The following is a 20,309-nucleotide window of genomic DNA, read 5'->3' as shown; positions in this document are numbered from 1 at the left end:
TCGGTCAACAAGAGGACCGGAGGGACACCCGAGGGCACAGGGCAGCATGTTTACAGCTACTTATGACCGTAATTAGTTGTCCGGCACGACTGAGACGCTTTATTAGATTTTTTTGGTTTGTTTGTTTTTGGAGACACTAAGCTCTTGTGAACGCCGTCGATAATGTTTTTGTGTCGTACAGCAGCGGCTCTGGATGTGGCTTTCAAGTCACAGGGCTCGTTTTTGGTGCGAGTCAAAGCAAACAGACTGAAGGATGTTACTTTGACACTACGCGAGGGCCACTCGTTCCAGCGGTACCGGTGTTTCTGCGCATCCGCCAGACGCGTTGATCTGGCCCCTGTGCACCTGGGTAAACAGCACCCGGAACTCATCCAGAACTGGGACGTGACGTCTAGTTTTGCAGCCAGAACGGGCTGGGTGCATTTGGACCGGGTGACCGCTGTAGCTGTGAGTCTTTCTAAAAGCGTGCACCGTGAAGGCGCTGAATGTAATATCATCAGGGAGCCGTTCGTTTTCACAAAAAGGCGCCGTAACAGCGGGGGAGACCCGGTGGGTAATGTTTTGTTTAAAGGTAACTGGGATATTTCCAGTCGACACTGCTCCACCAGGACAATGCAGATCCGATCCTCATCCACACAGACGGCCGCGAAAAAAAGCGAGGAACAGACCGATGACAACAAAGGGGTAAGTTAAACCTTTAACACCAGCTCATCTCGCTAGAGATCAACTAGTGAACACGCTGTCCGGGCCTCTGAGACCTACAGGCAACACATTCAAAACACGTCTATAAAATATGCAAAAAGAAAACGCGCCGCTTTTTACTCCCCTCATAACAGCCCTTATGTGAGCAAGCCAGCTTGTTATACAACACTGCATGACGCGCACAGCTATGTGGGCCGCCTGCCTTTGCAGAGAATCCACAGCAGTGCATGTGTAATTGATCTGCCTTCACCAAACCTGTATTTGAAGAAGCACACGTACCATTTACAGCGCTGGGAGAGCACATGCTGGATCACAGCACTGTGCGCTGTCATCGGAGCGCTTACTCATGGTTCCTTTTAAAGCAAGTGTCAGTGAGAGGTGGTGAGTCATTCTCACCAAGTATCTGAAGGAGTTGTAAAATTCAGCTTGCGTTTTCGCACGTGCTCTTCGTGGGTAGGTGAGTTAACACCCGTGATGCTAAAAGAACTGAAAGTGGGCGGACATGACAAACACTATTGTTTGCTGTGCATCATCTTTAGCTGTGTGACAGGTTCCACAGGATTACATTCCCATCATCTCAGATGATTTAGAAGTACAAGGCCACACCGTAAATGATGCAGTGAGCTCTCAAAGAAGATGCTGCCTTGCTTTTTACCATGTTCACCATCGTAGCAGCATTAGTTTATTAGAAGAGCTGCAAACAAGTTTGACTAAGGAGCTGTCCTAATAATTAATCATTCATTGGCTGGTTTAAGATTTTCAAATATGAGATTTGCAGTTTTTGGACAGTTTTGGACAAATGCAGACAAATTAAGCCATTTGAAGAAATGTGCATGCACATTTTTCTCTTTCTCTTTATAGTTTCATATTCTAAACAGTTCATTGAGAATAGATAAATAGATAAGAGAAATAACTCAGTTGCAGCCATACATAACTGAGGCTGGTGGGAATGTCATTCACTGTGATATGCAATTATAAACCAAAGGTAAGAGGAAAAATAATACATGATGGTAGAGGAAAATTATCAGAATCATCAGGCTTCCTCATCTAGGCTTTATAGTTATTTATCATATATCATAGCATTGCTGCAGACATTTGTTCTGTAAGTTCTATTATTTAGCAAGTCACAAACGCACAACCAAAGTTCCACAGTTTTACCACCGTATTTACACTGGTTGCTGCTATCTTGGATTGTGAGGTTGGGGTTGGTGAAGTTGAGCCTAAGAAATTCCTTAATAAAACCACACATTAAATAGGTAAGTCAAATGAAAAAACAAAAGAAACAAAAAAACAAGAACTTGATGCAGTGTAACTTTTTCAGGGACAACTTTCCAGCATCTGTTTTAGCCTCTGATCAGGGGGATTCACTGTTTTACCGTTTCCCTCCTGCTGTATGCATGGGTTTTAGGGGTGTTGTGTTATAGTGTGATATTTAAAAAGTGATGTAAGGATATGTTGATGATAAATGATAAATGTTGATCATAAATCATCATGTTATTGGTCTTTTTATAGGCTTTTGTATAGGTATGGGAATTGCAGAATGACTCAATGCAATTCTATTGTGATACACAGCTAATTGCTTCTAGAAGTAGTAATGATACTACTTCTAGGAAATGTTATTGCAATACAGCAATCATGCGATACAATACTTGATACATTATATTGCTGACATCTGTGATACAGCATAATATCTATGTAACTGGGAGAGGGAAAAATACTGCTGAAAAGGCAAAAAGCAAGACCAGTGTATGTGTATACAGCTTTATGGTCTTGGGATGTGTGTGTTATTATTCAACTATAATGCTCAGTTCAATTAACCAGCTCACTGATTTGCATTTCCTTGCATTAGACTTGTTCTACGATTCTACAAGACAGGACAAAAGACATGCTGTGGAAGAGAGCCAGAGATTAATAACTAATGATTGAATGCAAAGTGGTGTATAAACACACAGAGTGAAAAAAGGTGAGAGGAAAAAGATCATGGGATCATGGGAACCCCCAGCAGCATAGACTTGTTGCAGCATAACTAAGGGAGGGTTTAGGGTCACCTGATCCAACCCTAATTATAACTTTGATCAAAAAGTAAAGTTCTAAGTCTAATCTTAAAAACAGTGAGGGTGTCTGTCTCGAGATTCCAAATTGGGAGCTGGTTCCACAGAAGAGGGGCCTGAAAGCTGAAGGCTCTGCGTCTCATTCTACTTTTAAATACCCTGGGAACTGCAAGTAAGCCTGTAGTCTGAGAGAAATGTGAGGTCTTTAAGATAAGTTGGGGCCTGACTGTTGAAGACCTTGTATGTGAAGAGAAGGATTTTACATTTAATTCTGGATTTAACAGGCCGCCAATGAAGACAATATGGGAGAAATATGATCTCTCTTTCTAGTCTCTGTCAGTACTCTTGCTGCAGCATTTTGGATCAACTGAAGACTTTTCAGGGAGTTCTTAGGTTCAGTTCATTCCCGCAACTGCATTGTGGTCATAGGGAGGCATGAGAGATGCTGACATCGCTGTCTTTCACCACTTTGGCCCTTCCTCGACTTCCCACAGAAGGTTGTTCATACCCTGACTGGTCCAAGCCTTGACATCGTCTGTCCAGCATTTCTGTGGTCGTCCTCATCATCTGCAACTGTTCCCTGTAGGATTGTTTTGGACAAGGAGTCATGTCTTACAATGTGCCCAAACCACTGAGGCTTCCGTCTTTTCACCATTGAGAGCGGGTGTTCTTGGTGTCCTGCTAAGGTGGTGACTTGGTTTTTAGGACAACCTGATGATAATGAATTACAATAATCCAGCCTAGAATTAATAAATGCATGAACTATCTTTTTCAGCATCACTCTGAGACAGGATGTTTTTAGAGCTATTGCACAACTGCAAGAAAGCACTCCTACATGTTTGTTTAATATGTGCATTGAAGGACATATCCTGATCAAAAATAACTCCAACATTTCCCACAGTGTTGCTGGAGGCCAAGGTAATGATAACCAGAGTAAGTATCTGGTTAGACACCATGTTTCTAAGATTTGTGGGGCCAAGTACAATAACTTCAGTTTTATCTGAATTTAGAAGCAGGAAATTTGAGGTCATCCAGGCCTTGATGTCTTTAAGACATTCCTGCAGTTTAACATCATCTGGTTTCATGGATAGATAAACCTGGGTATCCTCTTCATAGCAATGAAAATTGATGCTCTGCCTTCTGATAATGCTGCCTAAGGGAAGCATGTATAATGTAAATAGAATTGGTCCTAGTAAAGAACCCTGTGGAACTCCATAATTACCATTAGTGTTTGAAGAAAATTCCCTATTTACATGAACAAATTGGATTCTCTTAGATAGATATGATCCAAACCACTGCAGCATAGTGCCTTTAATACCTGCTCTGCATGCTCTAATCTCTGTAATAAAATATTATGGTCAACAGTATTGAATGCTGCACTGAGATCTAGTAGGACAGAGATGGGTCTTCTGTCAGAGGCCATAAGATCATTAGTAACCTTCACTAATGCTGTTTCTATACTACGATGAATTCTGAAACCTGACTGAAACTCTTCAAATAAACCATTTCTCTGCAGATGATCAGTTAGCTGTTTTTCGATCAGTTGGCTAATAAAATATCTATTGTGTGCCAGCTTACCTAGCAGAACCGATGTCATGTATTGATAAATATTTTGTCCCAGCCAAACTTTTGTACAGATATGGTCACAGACACACTTTAGTTCCCCCTGTAATTCATTTGCCAGTATGGGACAAGACATGCAGTAAAAGCTAAAGATAAATTTCATGGATGGCAGTCTCAAAAATATTGCCACAGATATTGTGGTAGTATAGTATTTGTCAATTCTTTTGACCACAATAATCATGCCGTGAGAATCTGACAGAGTGACAGCCCTGTACATTGCATGTGAGTGTGTCTTTGTCCTTGTTTGCATGTCACTGTGACTTTGCATGCGTTTTTATGCCTCTGAAAAGCTGTTATCAGACACAGCAGTCCCACTGTTCCCCTCCTATACACTCTCCCTGGCACAACTCCCTTTAGCTGCTCACTCACATGACCCTCCCACAGTGTTGCCTTCCTTTACTTTTAGCTTGGCCTTTCTCGCCTCTGAAAAGCAAAAGCCTGCTCCCTCACCCACTCTGGTCTCTTCCATTGTCCATTGTTGACAGCCTGGTAAATATATTGCCAAGTGTGACTTCGTCCAGGGTGTTTGGGCCAAAATTTAGGAAGACAAATTCTAGCCAAGAGAACAGATAAGCCTGTTTTTCCACCCATCTTCCTCTCTTCTTCATTGTTGCTTCCTTCTTGATTAAGTGGCTGACTAAAACCCACAAAGAGACAGTCTGCCAGCAGAGACTTACTGTAGCCAAAAAGGAAGAAAGGGACATGAATGGAAGTTCCTGTATGTAAAGGCTAAATGTCACATATAGTAATGAATGGCCTTGTTTCCCACAGTCATAATTTTAAAAACAACCAAGTGTGTCACTTTTGCAGATGTCACAGAGACCATTCAAACTACATATAAAAGGAGCCTTGACTGTTGTTTGCAATTTCCTAGAAATTAGGTATACACATCCATGCCCCTACAGTATTAACTTTATTATATTGCTCATCACCTGACAGTCTGCAGCATCAGCAAGTCAAGATAAAAAAAAAAAAGAAGAGGCAATTCTTTCATTTCAGATCATATACTGCAGAATAACATTCCTGTCAGTGCCACAGTAGGCAGTTATATGTACTTGGTGAGAAAATGGATTCATGCAGACTGAGGTATTTCCTGTGTGTGTGTGTGTGTGTGTGTGTCTTCCTCCAGAGGAACTTTGCATTTCATCTTGAAAAGAGAAGAAATTTGAGTAATATGATGATAGCATTCAAAAATGCTACATGCTACATCTTTACATAATTCGAAGAATAGCTTTTTTTTTTTTTTTTTTTTTTGCTTTTTTTTCCTAAAACATGCTGATAACTTGATAAAATGACTTGATATTCGTCAAATTTTCATCATTATAACCCTGCAAATATGCTAGTGTCACATGTGCCCTGATTCCCCTTTGTCAAATATTCCCAAGAGGAGTTCCAGCTTTGGTGCAACTATTGTCTTTAGTAACTTGTCTTTATTGTTTAGTGGAGCAGTCCCATCAGACAAATTATAAATTGGAATGGTAGTTACTTTTAGTATAATATTTGAACTTATAGTATGGTATACTGTATAGTGCTCATAGCAAGGCAAAAATATAGATTTTTGTAAACCTGCAGTCAAAATGCTTTTACATATGACTGTTTGTAGCTATTGCCTTTACAACAATGCAACCCCCCCTTTTATTTAACTTAAAGCTCAGTCAATCCTGTCACAGGTTTATTAAATCCTGATTAGTTTTCTTTGTTGGGAGAAAAGTATGTTGATACATTCCCAGCATAAGCACACAACTAGAGACAGCTGGGTCAAGTGATGGCTTTTTAAGTAATTGTTTAATTACTGCCACCTTAAAAGCCTGTGATACATAACCCATTAATAAAGATAGATTGATCATATTTAAGATTGAAGCATTAATTAATGGTAGAACTTCTTTGAGCACTCTTGTAGGAATGGGGTCTAATAGATATGTTGACGATAACTATTGAAGTTACCTCAGAAAGATCAATCTGAGAGAGTCTAAATAAATATCTGTAGTATTGAAAGTAGCTGTACATAAAGATATGTCTATGAGATGGTTATGAATAATTTTTTTTTTCCTCTAATGGTTAAAATTTTATTTGTAAAGAAATTCATGAAGTCATTACTAGTTAAAGTTAAAGGAATACTTGAGCTCTGACTCTTTGTCAGCCTGGCTACAGTGCTGAAAAGAAACCTGGGGTTGTTCTTATTTTCTTCAGTTAGTGATGAGTAGTAAGATGTCCTAGCTTTTACGGAGGGCTTTTTTATAAACAAACTTTTCCAGGCTAAGCATCTTCTAAATTAGAGAATTTAGAGCATCTTCTAAATTAAAGAAACGCCATTTCCTCTCAAGCTCACAGGTTGTGTACTTTAACCCACACCGCACTGCCATCCACACCACCCTATCACATCTGGAGAACAAGGACAGTTATGTGAGAATGCTGTTCATTGACTACAGCTCAGCATTCAACACAGCAATATCAGCTGAACTTACTTGGGCTGTCGAACACCATCTGCAAATGGATCCGGAGCTTTCTGACAGGAAGGCCGCAATCTGTCAGAATGATCAATCACACATCAAGAACAGTGACTGTGAACATTGAAACACCCCAAGGTTGTGTACTTACTTTGCTGTACACTTTCTTTACTCATGACTGTGTTGCCTCCCAGTACAAAACCAGTATCATTAGTATAATTGGACTAATCACTGGAGGTAATGAGACAGCAGATAAGAGAGAGGTGACAGACCTGGCGGCATGGTGCCAGGACAACAATCTTTCCTGAAATACCAGCAAGACTAAGGAAACTGTTGTTGATCCAAGGAGGATGAGGGTGCAATGCATACCACTCCATATAGGAGCAGAAGTGGTGGAGAGGGTGAACATCTTCAAATTCCTCACATCAGTGACAATCTCTCCTGGTCACAGTCACAGCAGGGTTTGAGAAGGCTGAAGAAGTTTGGCATGCCAGCTGAAATTCTTAGCAGCTTTTACAGAGGCATCATCAAGAGCGTTCACACCAATGGCCTCACAATCTGGTTTGGGTACTACTCTACACAGGACAGAAAGGCTTTTCAGAGGGTGGTGAAGACTGTCAGAACCATCTCAGGAGTTGTCTTACCATCACTGGGGGACATTTACCACACCAGGTCATCAGAAGAGCACAGAACATTATAAGATTCAACACACCCGCAACACGGCCTCTTTACACTCCTGCCATCAGGGTGACTGTATCGATTGTGAAATCAAGAACCACCAGAATCAAGAACAGCTTTGTTGCACAGGCCATTCGACTTGTGAACTGCCACCTCTGACATGAGGACTGACACACACATACACAGTGCTCCTGTTTTGTATTTTGGACTGCAAACTGCACATTATGCATATGACACTTTGCTTACAATACCCCACTGTCATACCATTGCAAAAACATACTTCATTCACTACAACTTCCTCTATATGGTGCACCTTATAAAAGTTGTCTATTTTGTATAGTTTCTTTTAGGGCTGCAACGATTCATCGATTAACTCGATTAAATCGATTCTAAAAATTTATCGACACAAATTTACGGTGTCGATGCTTCGTTTAAACTCTGCAGCGCTCAGCTGTCTCGGTGTAAGCGGCGCTCCTCACTAGCATTAGCAGCATTAGTGCTGACGTTTTTTTGTGGGTTTATTGGGGGCTGGCAAACCAACATAGAACTGCATTACCGCCACCTACTGGACTGGAGTGTGAATCACTCACGTATACACAAGCACACATTCTAAAAAGCTCTCCGTCGCTGCCATGGATTTCATTTAACACAGAGTGGATCATCACTAGAGTTGCCACCTGTCTCGTAAAATACAGAACCCCGTATGTTACGGGACTCCGTGGAATACGGCTCCATAACATGCGGGGTTCCGTACTTTACGGGACGGGTGGCAACTGTCGCTGACATGCATTTCCACGCCTCCACTGCTCTCTGTGTGTCTGTGTGTGTTGTGCTCGCTGAGAATTTCAGCTGCTATTTTTGTCTTTACTTCAGCTGTAGCTACCAGAACTGGTTTGCTAGCGAGCGCGGGCCATTAGCACTAGCGATGGTTCGGTACCGGAAGGCCCGCCCCCCAGGACCGAGGGGCTCCTACAAAATATTTTTTATACTTTAATCCCTTATTAGTGACTAAATATAGACCTGCAGTAGAAACGTATTTTCGAGAATGCTTGTGAATACAAAGCATTACACCATTACTCACACATGCGCCATGGCTCCCGCAGCCACTAGTTTTTCAAAACACTCGAAGCAGGCAGCGGTTTTAACTGCGCAAGCGCAAAGAGGCGAAGCTGTGACGGTGAGCTCAAGTAGTGAAAAATGAAACGTTTTTCCAGCGTCCAAAACAGCAGCTTTTTCTTTTAGTAACCACCATTAAATCTGTGAAACAGCTGGAGGTCCTTCATCAAGCACCTGATCAGCAAGTGTTAAGGTGAAGAAAAGAGAACTTTGTAGCTGCTCCATTCACCGCTGTTTGTTCACATGGCGAGAAACTGCATTACGGAAGTTAAAATATGCAGATAAACTGTTAATAAAAAAAAAAAGTATTTCTTATCCGATTACTCGATTAATCGCTGGAATAATCGATAGAATACTTGATTACTAAAATAATCGTTTTATGCAGCCCTAGTTTCTTTATTATTTATTTATTTCGCCTTTTATTCCAGTGTGCAATTAAAGTGGCTTATTTACATTTTGAGAGAAGCCAATTCAGTCTAATAGTAGTTTAAATGCAGTGTTGAGGCATTTTCAGCACCTACATGGATGCTAAAATCACCCACTATAATGATTTTATCTGCACTCAGCACTAAATCAGATAAAAAGTCTGAGAAGTCAGACAGAAGCTCTGAGTAAGGACGAAGTGGATGATGGATAACAACAAATAAAACTTGTTCTTGAGTTTTCCAGTTAGGGTGGACAGGGTTAAGAGTCAGTTTCAAATGAATTAAAGCTCTGTCTGGGTCTTTGGTTAATTAATAAGCTGGAGTGGAAGGTTGCTGCTCCTCCTCCTCCTCAACCTGTGCTTCAACATTCTGACAGTGTGACTCGGGGGTGTTGATTCATTGAAACGAACATATTCATCCTGCTGTAACCAGGTTTCTGAATAAATCAATATGTTCATCAATTATTAAATCATTTACTAACAGGGACTTAGAAGAGAGAGACTTAATGTTTAATTAATTAACATTTAACTGTTTTACTCTTTGATGAAGTTGAGGATGTTATATTGATTTATTTATTTATTTTTTCTTTCTTTGTGAATTTTTATGCTTAAATTATTTTTTGCTTACTTTTGGTTTGTTTTCTGGTGGAGACATATCAGGACTAAATGCTGGCCAGGGAAGTGCTGGGATATGCTCTCAATCCAGGGGTCAGGTGTTGTCCTGCTGAAACAGCTGCAGATCAGGGTGCTGCCACAAGAATGGCACAAATACAGGCTGAAGCGCCTCATCTTGGTATTTCTGTTAAATCAACTTTTCGCCAAGAACATTCAGATCAGAGATGGTGCTCTCGTGGATATGCAAAGCTGCAGCAGCAGCCAATAGGCCGGCCTCGGTCACCTGCATTGGCGATAGTGTTGTAACCTAAACCAATTCTGAGGTGCACTAAGTTCATTTGTGTTTGGTAAACAAATTACCAATCAACTATATTTGGGTTTTCTAAAAGGTTAAATGATGTACTGAGAAATGGAGAATGAAAACTTATATCATGACACAAAACTTGTTTGTTTTTGACCATATGGCTTAATGGCATAAAACCATTAAGGCCTTAGCCATAAGGCCAGATGGACGGTTGTGTTTATTTACATACTGTTTACAAACTACAGGCATTCTCAAGTCTCCACCATCACTGCTCTGCTGCAGTCTATTTACTGCGGTCTGAATGTCGTTATTGTGTGTTGCAGTTCACTAATCTGCTTCTCACACATTGGAGTGACCTGTGTGCTCCCTGTTACGTGTCAGGCAGCTGGAGTGTGTCTGGTGCTTGTTCATCTTGGAGTGGTGCGTGTCTGGGCTCACAAGCACAGACTGATGTGTGTGAGAGGCTCTTTGTGTGTAGCACAAAGTGACTGACTTTATTTGAGTGTGTAAGGGGCTGAGTGATAATGTGAATTACCTAAACAACACAGCAGTAGCAGCCTGTGTTTAATCAGCTGACTCAGCTGCTCTGTGAATAGGAGGCTCATAAAAAAAATCAAGGCTTTGTTTGACCTTGAATTGCAAGAGCACAGAGAGTGTCTGCATTATGATGCTACTTACATTTCTAAAACTCCTAAAAACATCAACAATGAAAGTATTGTTAATGTTTTTAGGAAGTAGCATCATAATGTAGACAACCTCTGTGCTGCTGTAATTGTAGGTCAAACAAAGCCTTGCAGACAGGAAAGTCTGTGCAGAGAATGACCTGGAAGGCCCGAGGTCAAAATGGGATACGCCCCCAAGGGTGGTGGAGAATGACCGAGCGAAGATCCTGTGGGACTTCCAGATACAGTCAGACAAACTAGTTATGGCTAACCAACTGGACATAGTAGTGATAGACAAGCAGAGGAGTGACGCTGTAGTGATAGATGTAGCAATACCAAGTGCCAGTAACATCAGGAAGAAGGAACATGAGATGCTTGGGGGAAGGGGGTCTGAGAGGATGTGGAAGGTGAAGTTAACAGTGGTCCCTGGGGTATTCAGACTGATATGTGAGAGAGAGTTTAGGGGCAGTGACCCCTAAACTGGGGGAGTGACTCCAGCAGATTCCAGGAACAACATCCGTGCGCGCGCACACACACACACACACACACACACACACACACACACACACACACACACACACACACACACACACACACACACACACACACACACACACAACTGGTCAATTCCTTAGTGCCCTCTGTTGCCACTGATTGTGCTCTTTGGCTTTGTTGCACTGGAAAGATGTCTTAATAATATCATTGTGATGTGCAGTTGTATTTGAGGGCACCATTGTTAAATGAAATGATCTTAATTCAGTACAAGCATCTTCTTTTGCCTTGCAGTCACGGTCTTGTATGTTGCCTCCTATACCAACAGAGACAGATTCTCAGCCCATCCTCCCATCTCACTCTCTCCCGTTTTGCACTTCCTTTTTTTTTTTTGGTTCAGGATGTTCAGACTTTGAAGGAGGCATCTACTGCATCATCTGAGAAGAGCCTGGGGAACAAGGAGCCAGATGGAGAAAAACCCAACAAGACCCAGCAGCTTAAGAAAGTCTTCAAGGAGTATGGAGCAGTGGGAGTTTCCTTTCACATCGGGATCTCTCTCATGTCTCTGGGAATGTTCTACCTGCTAATATCCAGGTAACAAAACTACCTGTCTCTGCATATTGGCTGTTTGTGCATCTTATAAAATTTACATACATGAGATTAAGGAATGATTAAAAACTGACTTACAAGTCCAAGTTCATAATTCACTTATGTACTTAACTGTTTTACACCTTAAAGAAAAACTACAAAGAATGCAGACCTACTGCTGACTAAACAAAGGCAGTCACTAAAGGTTATTTTTATTACCAAAAACATTCCATAAAATATAAAAATGATGAAAGTATGCCATTACAACCACACAAGTGGCATCTTCAAATTGACTGTTCTGAATTACAGACTAAAAAATATTTACTATTATAAAATGCATATACAATTTTGATATTTCTCCAAAAATGATTCAGAACAGTTAGTCGGTAATATGCCATGTGTTAGCAACACTAAAACCTGATGTGGGGAAAAGTTAACATTTTGTTTTATTCCTTAACAGTAATAGGTCCTCAAAGGATAGAAGAGACCTTGTAGGTGTACCACACACTAAGTTTTATGGATAAAGTCTTTTGTACTAGAGGATAAGAGACTTTCTGTTGCCCATGAAACAACAGTCCACACAGCTGAATACCACATTTTCTGAAATCCTTTCCAGTCCATTTGGGAAAATGTAGGAAATCATTAACTCAAATAAACACAGATGAAGTGTTAAGGGAAAACTTCTTTTACTGATATTATCCAGCAGTGGAAAAGCTTCTAAGTGTAAAAATTCTCTTTAAGCTGAATATGTCCTCGGGAATTGGCCGATCCTTGGGTTGCTTTTTCATTGAGGAATGCAGATTGGCAGTAAAGGGACCTCTTCCAGATGCAATAGCAAAGTACAGGCTCCTCAATATTTATATGCTGCCAGCCTTATTTCACTGGCTCTGGATGCAGACATTAAATTCACGCTGAAGTGTAATTTGCTCGTCTTGTAAGAATTTGATTTTGAAGTCTTTACACCCTGTCTGTTGGTGGTGATAGACGTTGAAAAGCCAAAGCAGCACAACACACCCATGCTTTATCAGCCCAAACAATTTTCTGTGTGGCCACATGCCAGAGACACGAATACCAAAGATGCTTTACAGATATTATCTGACGGCTTTCCTTCTAAAGCTGATAATGACCCTTGAACTGAAAACTGACTCTCTGTAAATGTTGTGCATTATCACTGTGCAGCCACAGTACTCAAGCATGTGGCCTGCTAATGTGAGACTGTGTGCTGGGCAAACAGCATTCAGGGTGTAGACGGATTGTTATATTTAGCTGACGTAAACATGCTAAGGGCAACAGGGCTGTTACTCTGTCAATGAGTGATATATATGCCGTGAGGTCTGCTGTTGGCACATTGTTTACATATTTGTTTCCCCAAGTAGCTTAGATTAAAAACAGTGCAAAACCAAAGCCCCTCTTACAAAAGCAGTGGTACATGCATTTTTTTAAAAAATGCAGGTTAAATCTATGGTGCTGATATTTTTAGTTTAAGAAGTTAAAGTTAGAGAAAACAAATTATGAAACGGTCTTCATAGCACCCTCTGGTGGAGATAAAGGTGAATTACAGCTGGAATTAAATTGGGCAATGACAACTTTTAAAAGATATAATCTAATTTATTTCTGGTCTATACTAATTCTGTAATAAAAATGCTTAATATAGTGTTTTATTTATTTATGTAATTTTATTTTAATTCCTTTTTTACATTGATGTAGACTATTGATTACTGAATCTTTATGTATTTAAATGATTATTATGATGATGATAAAAATGCTGCATGGCCCCAAATATTGGCGTGTGTAGTAAACTGTTTCCATTCATTCATATGATTAAAAATAAATGTAAAAAAAAAAAAAGTTTTATACATGCCAAAGACAGACAGTTCATAAGTATTTTGACAAAAAAGCATTTCTTTGTATTTTTGCCTCTGTGCACAAATCAAATAAACAAGATTTGATTGACTTGCAGACTTTCAGCTTTAATTCCCATTTAACATGGTTGGTAAATAGCTCATTATCAGAACAGACATTTAAAGACAATTAAAGTGGATGACCGCAGAATTCAGTGTTAGATTGTCCAATTATGTTTAAGCCTCTGAAAATGTGAAACCTCATAAATTAAAAGTCTAATTGTTTGCTTTCAAAATCCACTGTGGCGGCGTTATGGACCTAACTGTATGCTTACGCACGTTCTAGTCCCTTTTTTACAAATTTTCTGTCATTTGTGTTCCCAGTGGAATCGATATGACGGCCATGCTGTACAAACTGGGCTTCAGCGAGGCGATCGTTCAGTCTAAGACGGCCGCCGGAACCAGCACATTCGTCCTGGCCTACGCCATTCACAAGCTCTTCGCTCCTGTTCGCATCAGCATCACTCTGGTGTCTGTGCCTCTAATCGTGCGCTACTTCAGAAAGACTGGACTCTTCAAACCGCCCACACCTGCACCCTGATGACCCCTCTCTCCTCCTCTGCTGCCTCATTAAGCAACAAACATCCTTAATAGCCATAAAGCCTGTGTAATTCCTGACTCATTTGGCTTCAACTTGAAACATCTTTGCATTCGTGAATTCAGGTGAAATAGTTCCTTCATCATTTCCTGCTGTGAGATTGAAGTTTGAGGTCTTTGGCTCATCAAACACAAGGACATATGTTACGTAAATGATCAAATATTTATTTGTAATCAGAAGAATGGACATGAAATATTTTTAAGGTTTCCTGCAGGATTAAGTGAATCTCTTCTGCACTGTTTTCTAGCTGACTTGGCCATATTCTGGTGTTTTATGAATCAGCAGAATACTTGAGGTCTGCTCTGTCCCCTACCTCTCAGCTCTTCTTTCTCTCTCTTCTTACTGTGCTTCTCTCTCCCCTTCATATCATTTGCTGTTGTTTTCCCTTCCTGCATCCCCCCCCCCCCTCATTTCTTGACATCCATTTCCAGCCCTTCCCTCTTTCTGCCGCTTTCCCTCTTATTCCCTTTCCTCCTTTTTATTTTCCAAATACAGCAACCTGTAATAACTGCAAGAACATTAATATGAGTGAAGCTGATTGTATTTCATTGCAAACTTTGGATGAAAAATGTTGGATTTTTTTTCCTGATTTGCGTATTTAATTAAAGGGAAGTTATCTTTTAGATTTTGTGTGTTCTTGTTGGAAAATACCACCTTCACACAAAGCATTTTACATTATTTGCCAGCTTTGTTAATATTTAAACAGAACAATGAGCAGAGAGAATCGGTATATTCACAGTAGCAAATCCTGAAAGTGAGCGCTCTCCTTAGTGCTGCGGTGTTACAGTGTCTTTGAGCTCATTGCTTTGAGTTTAGAGCCCCTAACGTCACCATTTAGAAGAACTATTTGTCACATACATATACATGCAGTATGTAGCACACACAGCATAACGTGGAGGAGGGGGCAGCTAGAAGGCACCTGGGGAGCAACCTGGGGGGTTAAGGGCCTTGCTCAAGGGCCCACAGTGAAGCCAGTTCAAGGATTCAAACCAGCATCCACTCAGTTCTCCTCTAGGGCACCACCACTCCTTTCTGCCACTTTCAGTTCACCTTCAGCATTTCCATCATCAGCAGCCTGTTTTAAAAAAAGAAAAAAAAACCCCAATGTACCCTGTAAAAAAGTTAACTGTGAGAATTGTGGAAAAGTTATTTTTGAAGTGTAGTACATTATAGATAATCATTTATAATGTAAAAAAACAAAAACAAAAAACAAAAAAAACAACATTATAGATAATCAACTTACAGCACAGTTGATTACTTTTCTAACAAATGCTTTAAACAGGACAATAAAACAAGTCCTTGCCGGTGTTGGCTGATCTGCTGTTTTATGAAATCTAAAGTCATTACAACAGTCATCTACCAGGAGATTTAAGAGCACTTTATGCTTCCATGTGCTGACAAATTTCAAGGAGTTGCCTATTTCTTTTTTCAGCAAGCCTTTTGCTGACCTTATTACTGTGCTTGATTGGCCTGTATGGAGTATTGGCAAGATGAAGATGAGAAACACAGACACAAACAAATAAAGAAGCTGAAGGGCACTGTGAAAGAAACTTGGGCTTCAATAATGCCTCAGCAGTGCTACAAGCTGATCACCTCCATGCCGCTCCACATTAATGCAGTAATTTATGGTAGATTAGCCTAACCCAAGCATTAAGAGTATAAATGGGCACATTTTTCAGAATCTGGATATTTTTGATTGATCTTAGCAAATATTCTAATAATTGGATTTCTGATTTTTATGAGCTATAAGCCATAATCATCAAAATTCAGACAAAGACTAGAAATATTTCACTGAAATCATATTAAATGATGATGTCAACCCACCCTTTGCAGCTATAACAGCTTCAACTCTTCTCAGAAGGCTTTCCACAAGGTTGAGGAGTGTTTATGGGAATTTCTGACCATTCTTCCAGAAGTGCATTTGTGAGATCAGACACTGATTTTGGACGAGAAGGCCTGGGTCGCAGTCTCTGCTCTAATTCATCCCAAAGGTGTTCTGTCAGGTTGAGGTCAGGACTCTGCAGCACAGGCAAGTTCTTCCACACCAGACTTGCTCATCCATGTCTTTATGGACCTTGTTTTGTGCACTGGTGTGCAGTCATGTTGGAACAGGAAGGGGCCGAGCCCAGCTGCTGAAAGACAACCCCACATCATAATACCCCCTCCAATAAACTGCTCAGTGCAGTCAGACAAGTACTGTTCTCCTGGCAACAGCCAAACTCAGACCCGTCCATCAGATTGCCAGATGGAGAAGTGTGAGTTGTCACTTCAGAGAACACATCTCCACTGCTCTAGAGTCCAGTGGCGGAGTGCTTTACACCACTGCATCCAAAACTTTCCATTGTGATTGATGATGTAAGATTAACAATTGACTGTGGAATATTTAGTAGCAAGGAAATTTCATGACTGGACTTGCTGCACAGGTGGCATCCTATCACGATACCACACTGGAATTCACTGAGCTCCCAAGAGCGACCCATTCTTTCCCAAATGGTTGTTGAAGCAGTCTGCATGCCTAAGAGCTGTGGTCATGGAAGTGATTGGAACCTGGATTCAATGATTTGGATGGGTGAGTGAATACCTTTAGCAATAAAGTGCAAATGACTAGTCTCCAACACTGTTGGTGAGCATTCCACATGTTTCTAAACAATTTATGATCCCACTTCTGACGCTACTTCTTAGGGTGGCAAGTAGCGACTGGATAAAAGCAGGACGCTTGAGGCAAAGCAGACCAACCAAGTGTTTATTCACCAACACTGAAGAACACACAAAACAAAACACAACACTTGGTGCTACATGGAACCTTTAAAAGGTGCTCAGGATGCCTGGGGGCTAAATATATACTGTTTATCTAAGCAGAGAAGAGGACCTTCATTGCATCTTTGTTGGATTATTGATGATCATTATCAGATTGCCTTTCTGAAAATGGAGCTCTCCTTTTGCTCTCCACACCTACTGGTTACCTGCCAACCAACCAAAGCTTGCTCAAACATGACTGGACTACTGGCAGACCACAAATGGGAACCAGAACACTGCACTAAAGATCTGTGTATTAGAATAGAATAGAATGCCTTTATTGTCATTATACAGAATGTACAATGAGATTGGAGACACATGCCAATATCTGTTTATAGAAGTTATTGCAGGTTTCACTAGAAGCAAACAATTTCATGATTTAAAATTATTTGAATTTTTATTTATGATTTGTTTTTAATCTAACAGAGGAACATGCAAAGTGAGGAAAAAGGTTGCATTTTTGGTTGCACTTCTTGTTTTAACCACACTGAGGAGCTCCTGAACTCCAAATACAGTGCTACATCATAGAGTTCTCAGCTTGTACTCTTAATGTCTTTAACATAGATACCAGCAATATATCACTTAGATATCTAAACTTAAACAAACTGAACTCTCTCACATAAACAATACACACAGAGGAAGACGAAGGTGGGGCCTCATTAGCCACGATGAGGACAGGGAGCTGCCATCGCCTCTCCATCCCCTGTATGTTCCCTATGGCTAGGAACAAATTGGTGACAATGCTTCCAGCCACTCTGTCTGGCTACCTATGAGGCACTGGACTCTGTCAGCTTCATCTCCTTCCTCACACCTCTGCAGTTGTATGTTAGAGTGTGTGCACTGCCACAGATACAAACTCATGTGAAAAAAGAAAAACATCTGCTTTCAATTCAAAGGTTTTACATGTCAGGATATTATAAAAAAAAAAATCCTCTGGTCTTTTTCAGGTTATAAACTTCTTTAAATCCAAGTTCAAATTAACAGCGTGACATTAGACTGTGTCATTATTTATTAAACAAAGCTAAAATGCAGGATAAGTATATCCTTAATTTTTCCATCCCATTTAAGTGGGAAAGTGACAGCCAGGAGCTGATAGTCAAATACACTTGATTAACTGCTCACCACAAATTGTGAGCGCACCTATGAAAGTAGATGTTTTGGCAGTTAGCTGCTCTGCGGTCTGCAGTCCATCACGCTACAGTGAGAAAGATTATGTCTCCTCCTCATCCTGGCCACATAGAGCAATCTACATGGCCGGGATGAGGAGGAGACAGAGACAGAAGCAGCAGGTGAGCTATATGATCAGGCAGAGAGTGCAGGAGAGGGGACTGCAGTGACACCCAGACTAGGCAAGGCACAGAGGAAGAGTAGTGATGAGATGTTGGAAGAGTATTTGAAGAGGAAGGAAGTCAAGGAGGTAGAGAGAGAGAAGGAGGGAGCCCGGAGGGATGACACAACACACTTCTTGCTCAGATTAGCTCCAGCCACGAGGAGACTCGCTCCACCAAAGCAGTCATGGATAAGAATTCAAATCCAGGAGTTCGTCCATGAGGCAGAGTTTGGGCCCATGTTTGAGCCATATGATCATTTCTTTAGCTTATTGATTTCTTTACGTATGAAAACTCAGTTAAGTAAACTAGCTTCAAGTTTTTTAAATTCTGAAACATTTCACCATTTAGCCAAATGGCTTTGTCAGTCAGAAATGAGTGAATTGTTTTCACCGGATGACAGTTTACCTTTTTATTCTCACCGTACACTGTAGGCTGCACTAATGTTCTCCAGTAGAACTTCATCTGACACAGCTGGATCATGCAGGTAAGGCTCGATATTCGCATGCACACACAGCATCATCTTGCAGTCCTGTTAATAATCACTGCAGGAACTGAGTCTGTATGAGTTCAGGGTTATAGTTCAGCCCATCTTTTTCTCTCTCAGATGCAAAGAGGACTTTTTTGTCTGAGATCTATAATAGGGATCAGGAACTGGACAGAGGTTTCTTTTTGCTCCTGAGCAGCATGGGTAAGTGAATGGTACAGTTCTGTGGCAGCTTTCTCAATGAAACGTGTCTTGATGACTTGTGTTAGAGAGGTAAGTGTGAGATTGTGTCTGCTGTCCAAATACCTTTTTAGTTTGACTTCAGGTGTGATGGACTGGATGACTGCCTCTATAATTTCACTTTCATCATAGCCTTGATGTAACCCACCTTCACTTTGCCTTTCCAGGCTTCTGGAATTTAGTTTATGTCCTGCTTCTACAATTTGTCCAATTATTCTTTAATCTTTTCTACACATGGGGTGCAGATTAGAGCCGGCTCTAGCCATTTTGCTGCCCTAGGTGAGTTGAACCCCCGTGCTGCTTGTTGCCTGACTTGTAGCTGTATTCAAACATGCAGCAATGCTCACTGTTTAACTATGAATTACATTTACTGTAATTAGTAACAAAGTTCAACTGTGATAACAACAATAGCAATATAATAAAATAATAATAATAATAATAATGACAGTATACACAGCAGTGATAGAGAACCCAAATAATTGACTAAACTTACATTGATTCAGCGAGTGGTGCAGATGTGAATGAAAGGCCTTCTGCAGCAGCTTCTACAGGCCTCTGAGGATATATAAAACATCCAGGACAGGACACAGAGAGGACATTTACCTGTTACTGTCTGTACAGTATAAGCAAAGCTGCAGAAGACAGACTACTACAAAAATATTAGTTGTGATTATGTAATACTAAAATAAGAGATTGTTACAACACTACAGTATCCACAGTACCATTACTAGGCAACTTTAATTTGTTTAACCTACCTGCCCCTGTGGGAAAAAGTAATTGTCCCTTAACTTAGAAATGGTTACAAGGCCATTTCTAAGGCTTTAAGACTCTATGATCATGAATGACTGGTGATTATGTCCATTTCACATGCCCCAAATCAGACTGGTGCTGCCTATTGTGGTCCAAATCAGTTGTTGGCCAGCTGCTGTGACCCCCCAGCACTACGCTACCCAGGTTCGTCACAGCGCAGTCGTGCTGGGACTAAGAGCTGCACTTTACTCCACAATCAAGGAGATGAAGGTGGTCAAGGACGTATCTCTACTGGAGCAGACTGCCCTGCTCAAAAATAAAATAGAAAGAAAGTCAGCAGGCCCCAAGAAGAGCTCGAGCAAAAAGAAGAGCTTCTTCAGAAAAGGAGGAAAAAGACAAGCAAAGAAAGGAAGATACAGAACAAAAGAGAAAGGCGGACAAAGGTGAGGAAAACAGTGAGAGAAAAGAAGACGAGAAGTAGAATACCCAGGAGTGAAGACGAAGTAA

At 40.7% G+C, this 20,309-nt stretch overlaps 1 protein-coding gene across 1 annotated transcript; it reads left to right on the top strand.

Moving 5' to 3' along the window:
* On the top strand, positions 1-14,806 carry fam210b (family with sequence similarity 210 member B). Its single transcript, XM_030729443.1, has 3 exons — positions 1-684; positions 11,515-11,708; positions 13,928-14,806. The coding sequence occupies exons 1-3, from the start codon at positions 163-165 to the stop codon at positions 14,142-14,144; spliced, it is 933 nt and encodes a 310-aa protein (XP_030585303.1). The 5' UTR covers positions 1-162; the 3' UTR covers positions 14,145-14,806.
* The last annotated feature ends 5,503 nt before the right edge of the window (positions 14,807-20,309 follow it).

Source organism: Archocentrus centrarchus, chromosome 5, assembly GCF_007364275.1.
Source record: "Archocentrus centrarchus isolate MPI-CPG fArcCen1 chromosome 5, fArcCen1, whole genome shotgun sequence".
In the NCBI taxonomy this organism is placed as follows: Eukaryota; Metazoa; Chordata; class Actinopteri; order Cichliformes; family Cichlidae; genus Archocentrus; species Archocentrus centrarchus.
Note: the sequence above shows the minus strand (reverse complement) of the source record. Positions and strands in the feature narration are given on the sequence as shown.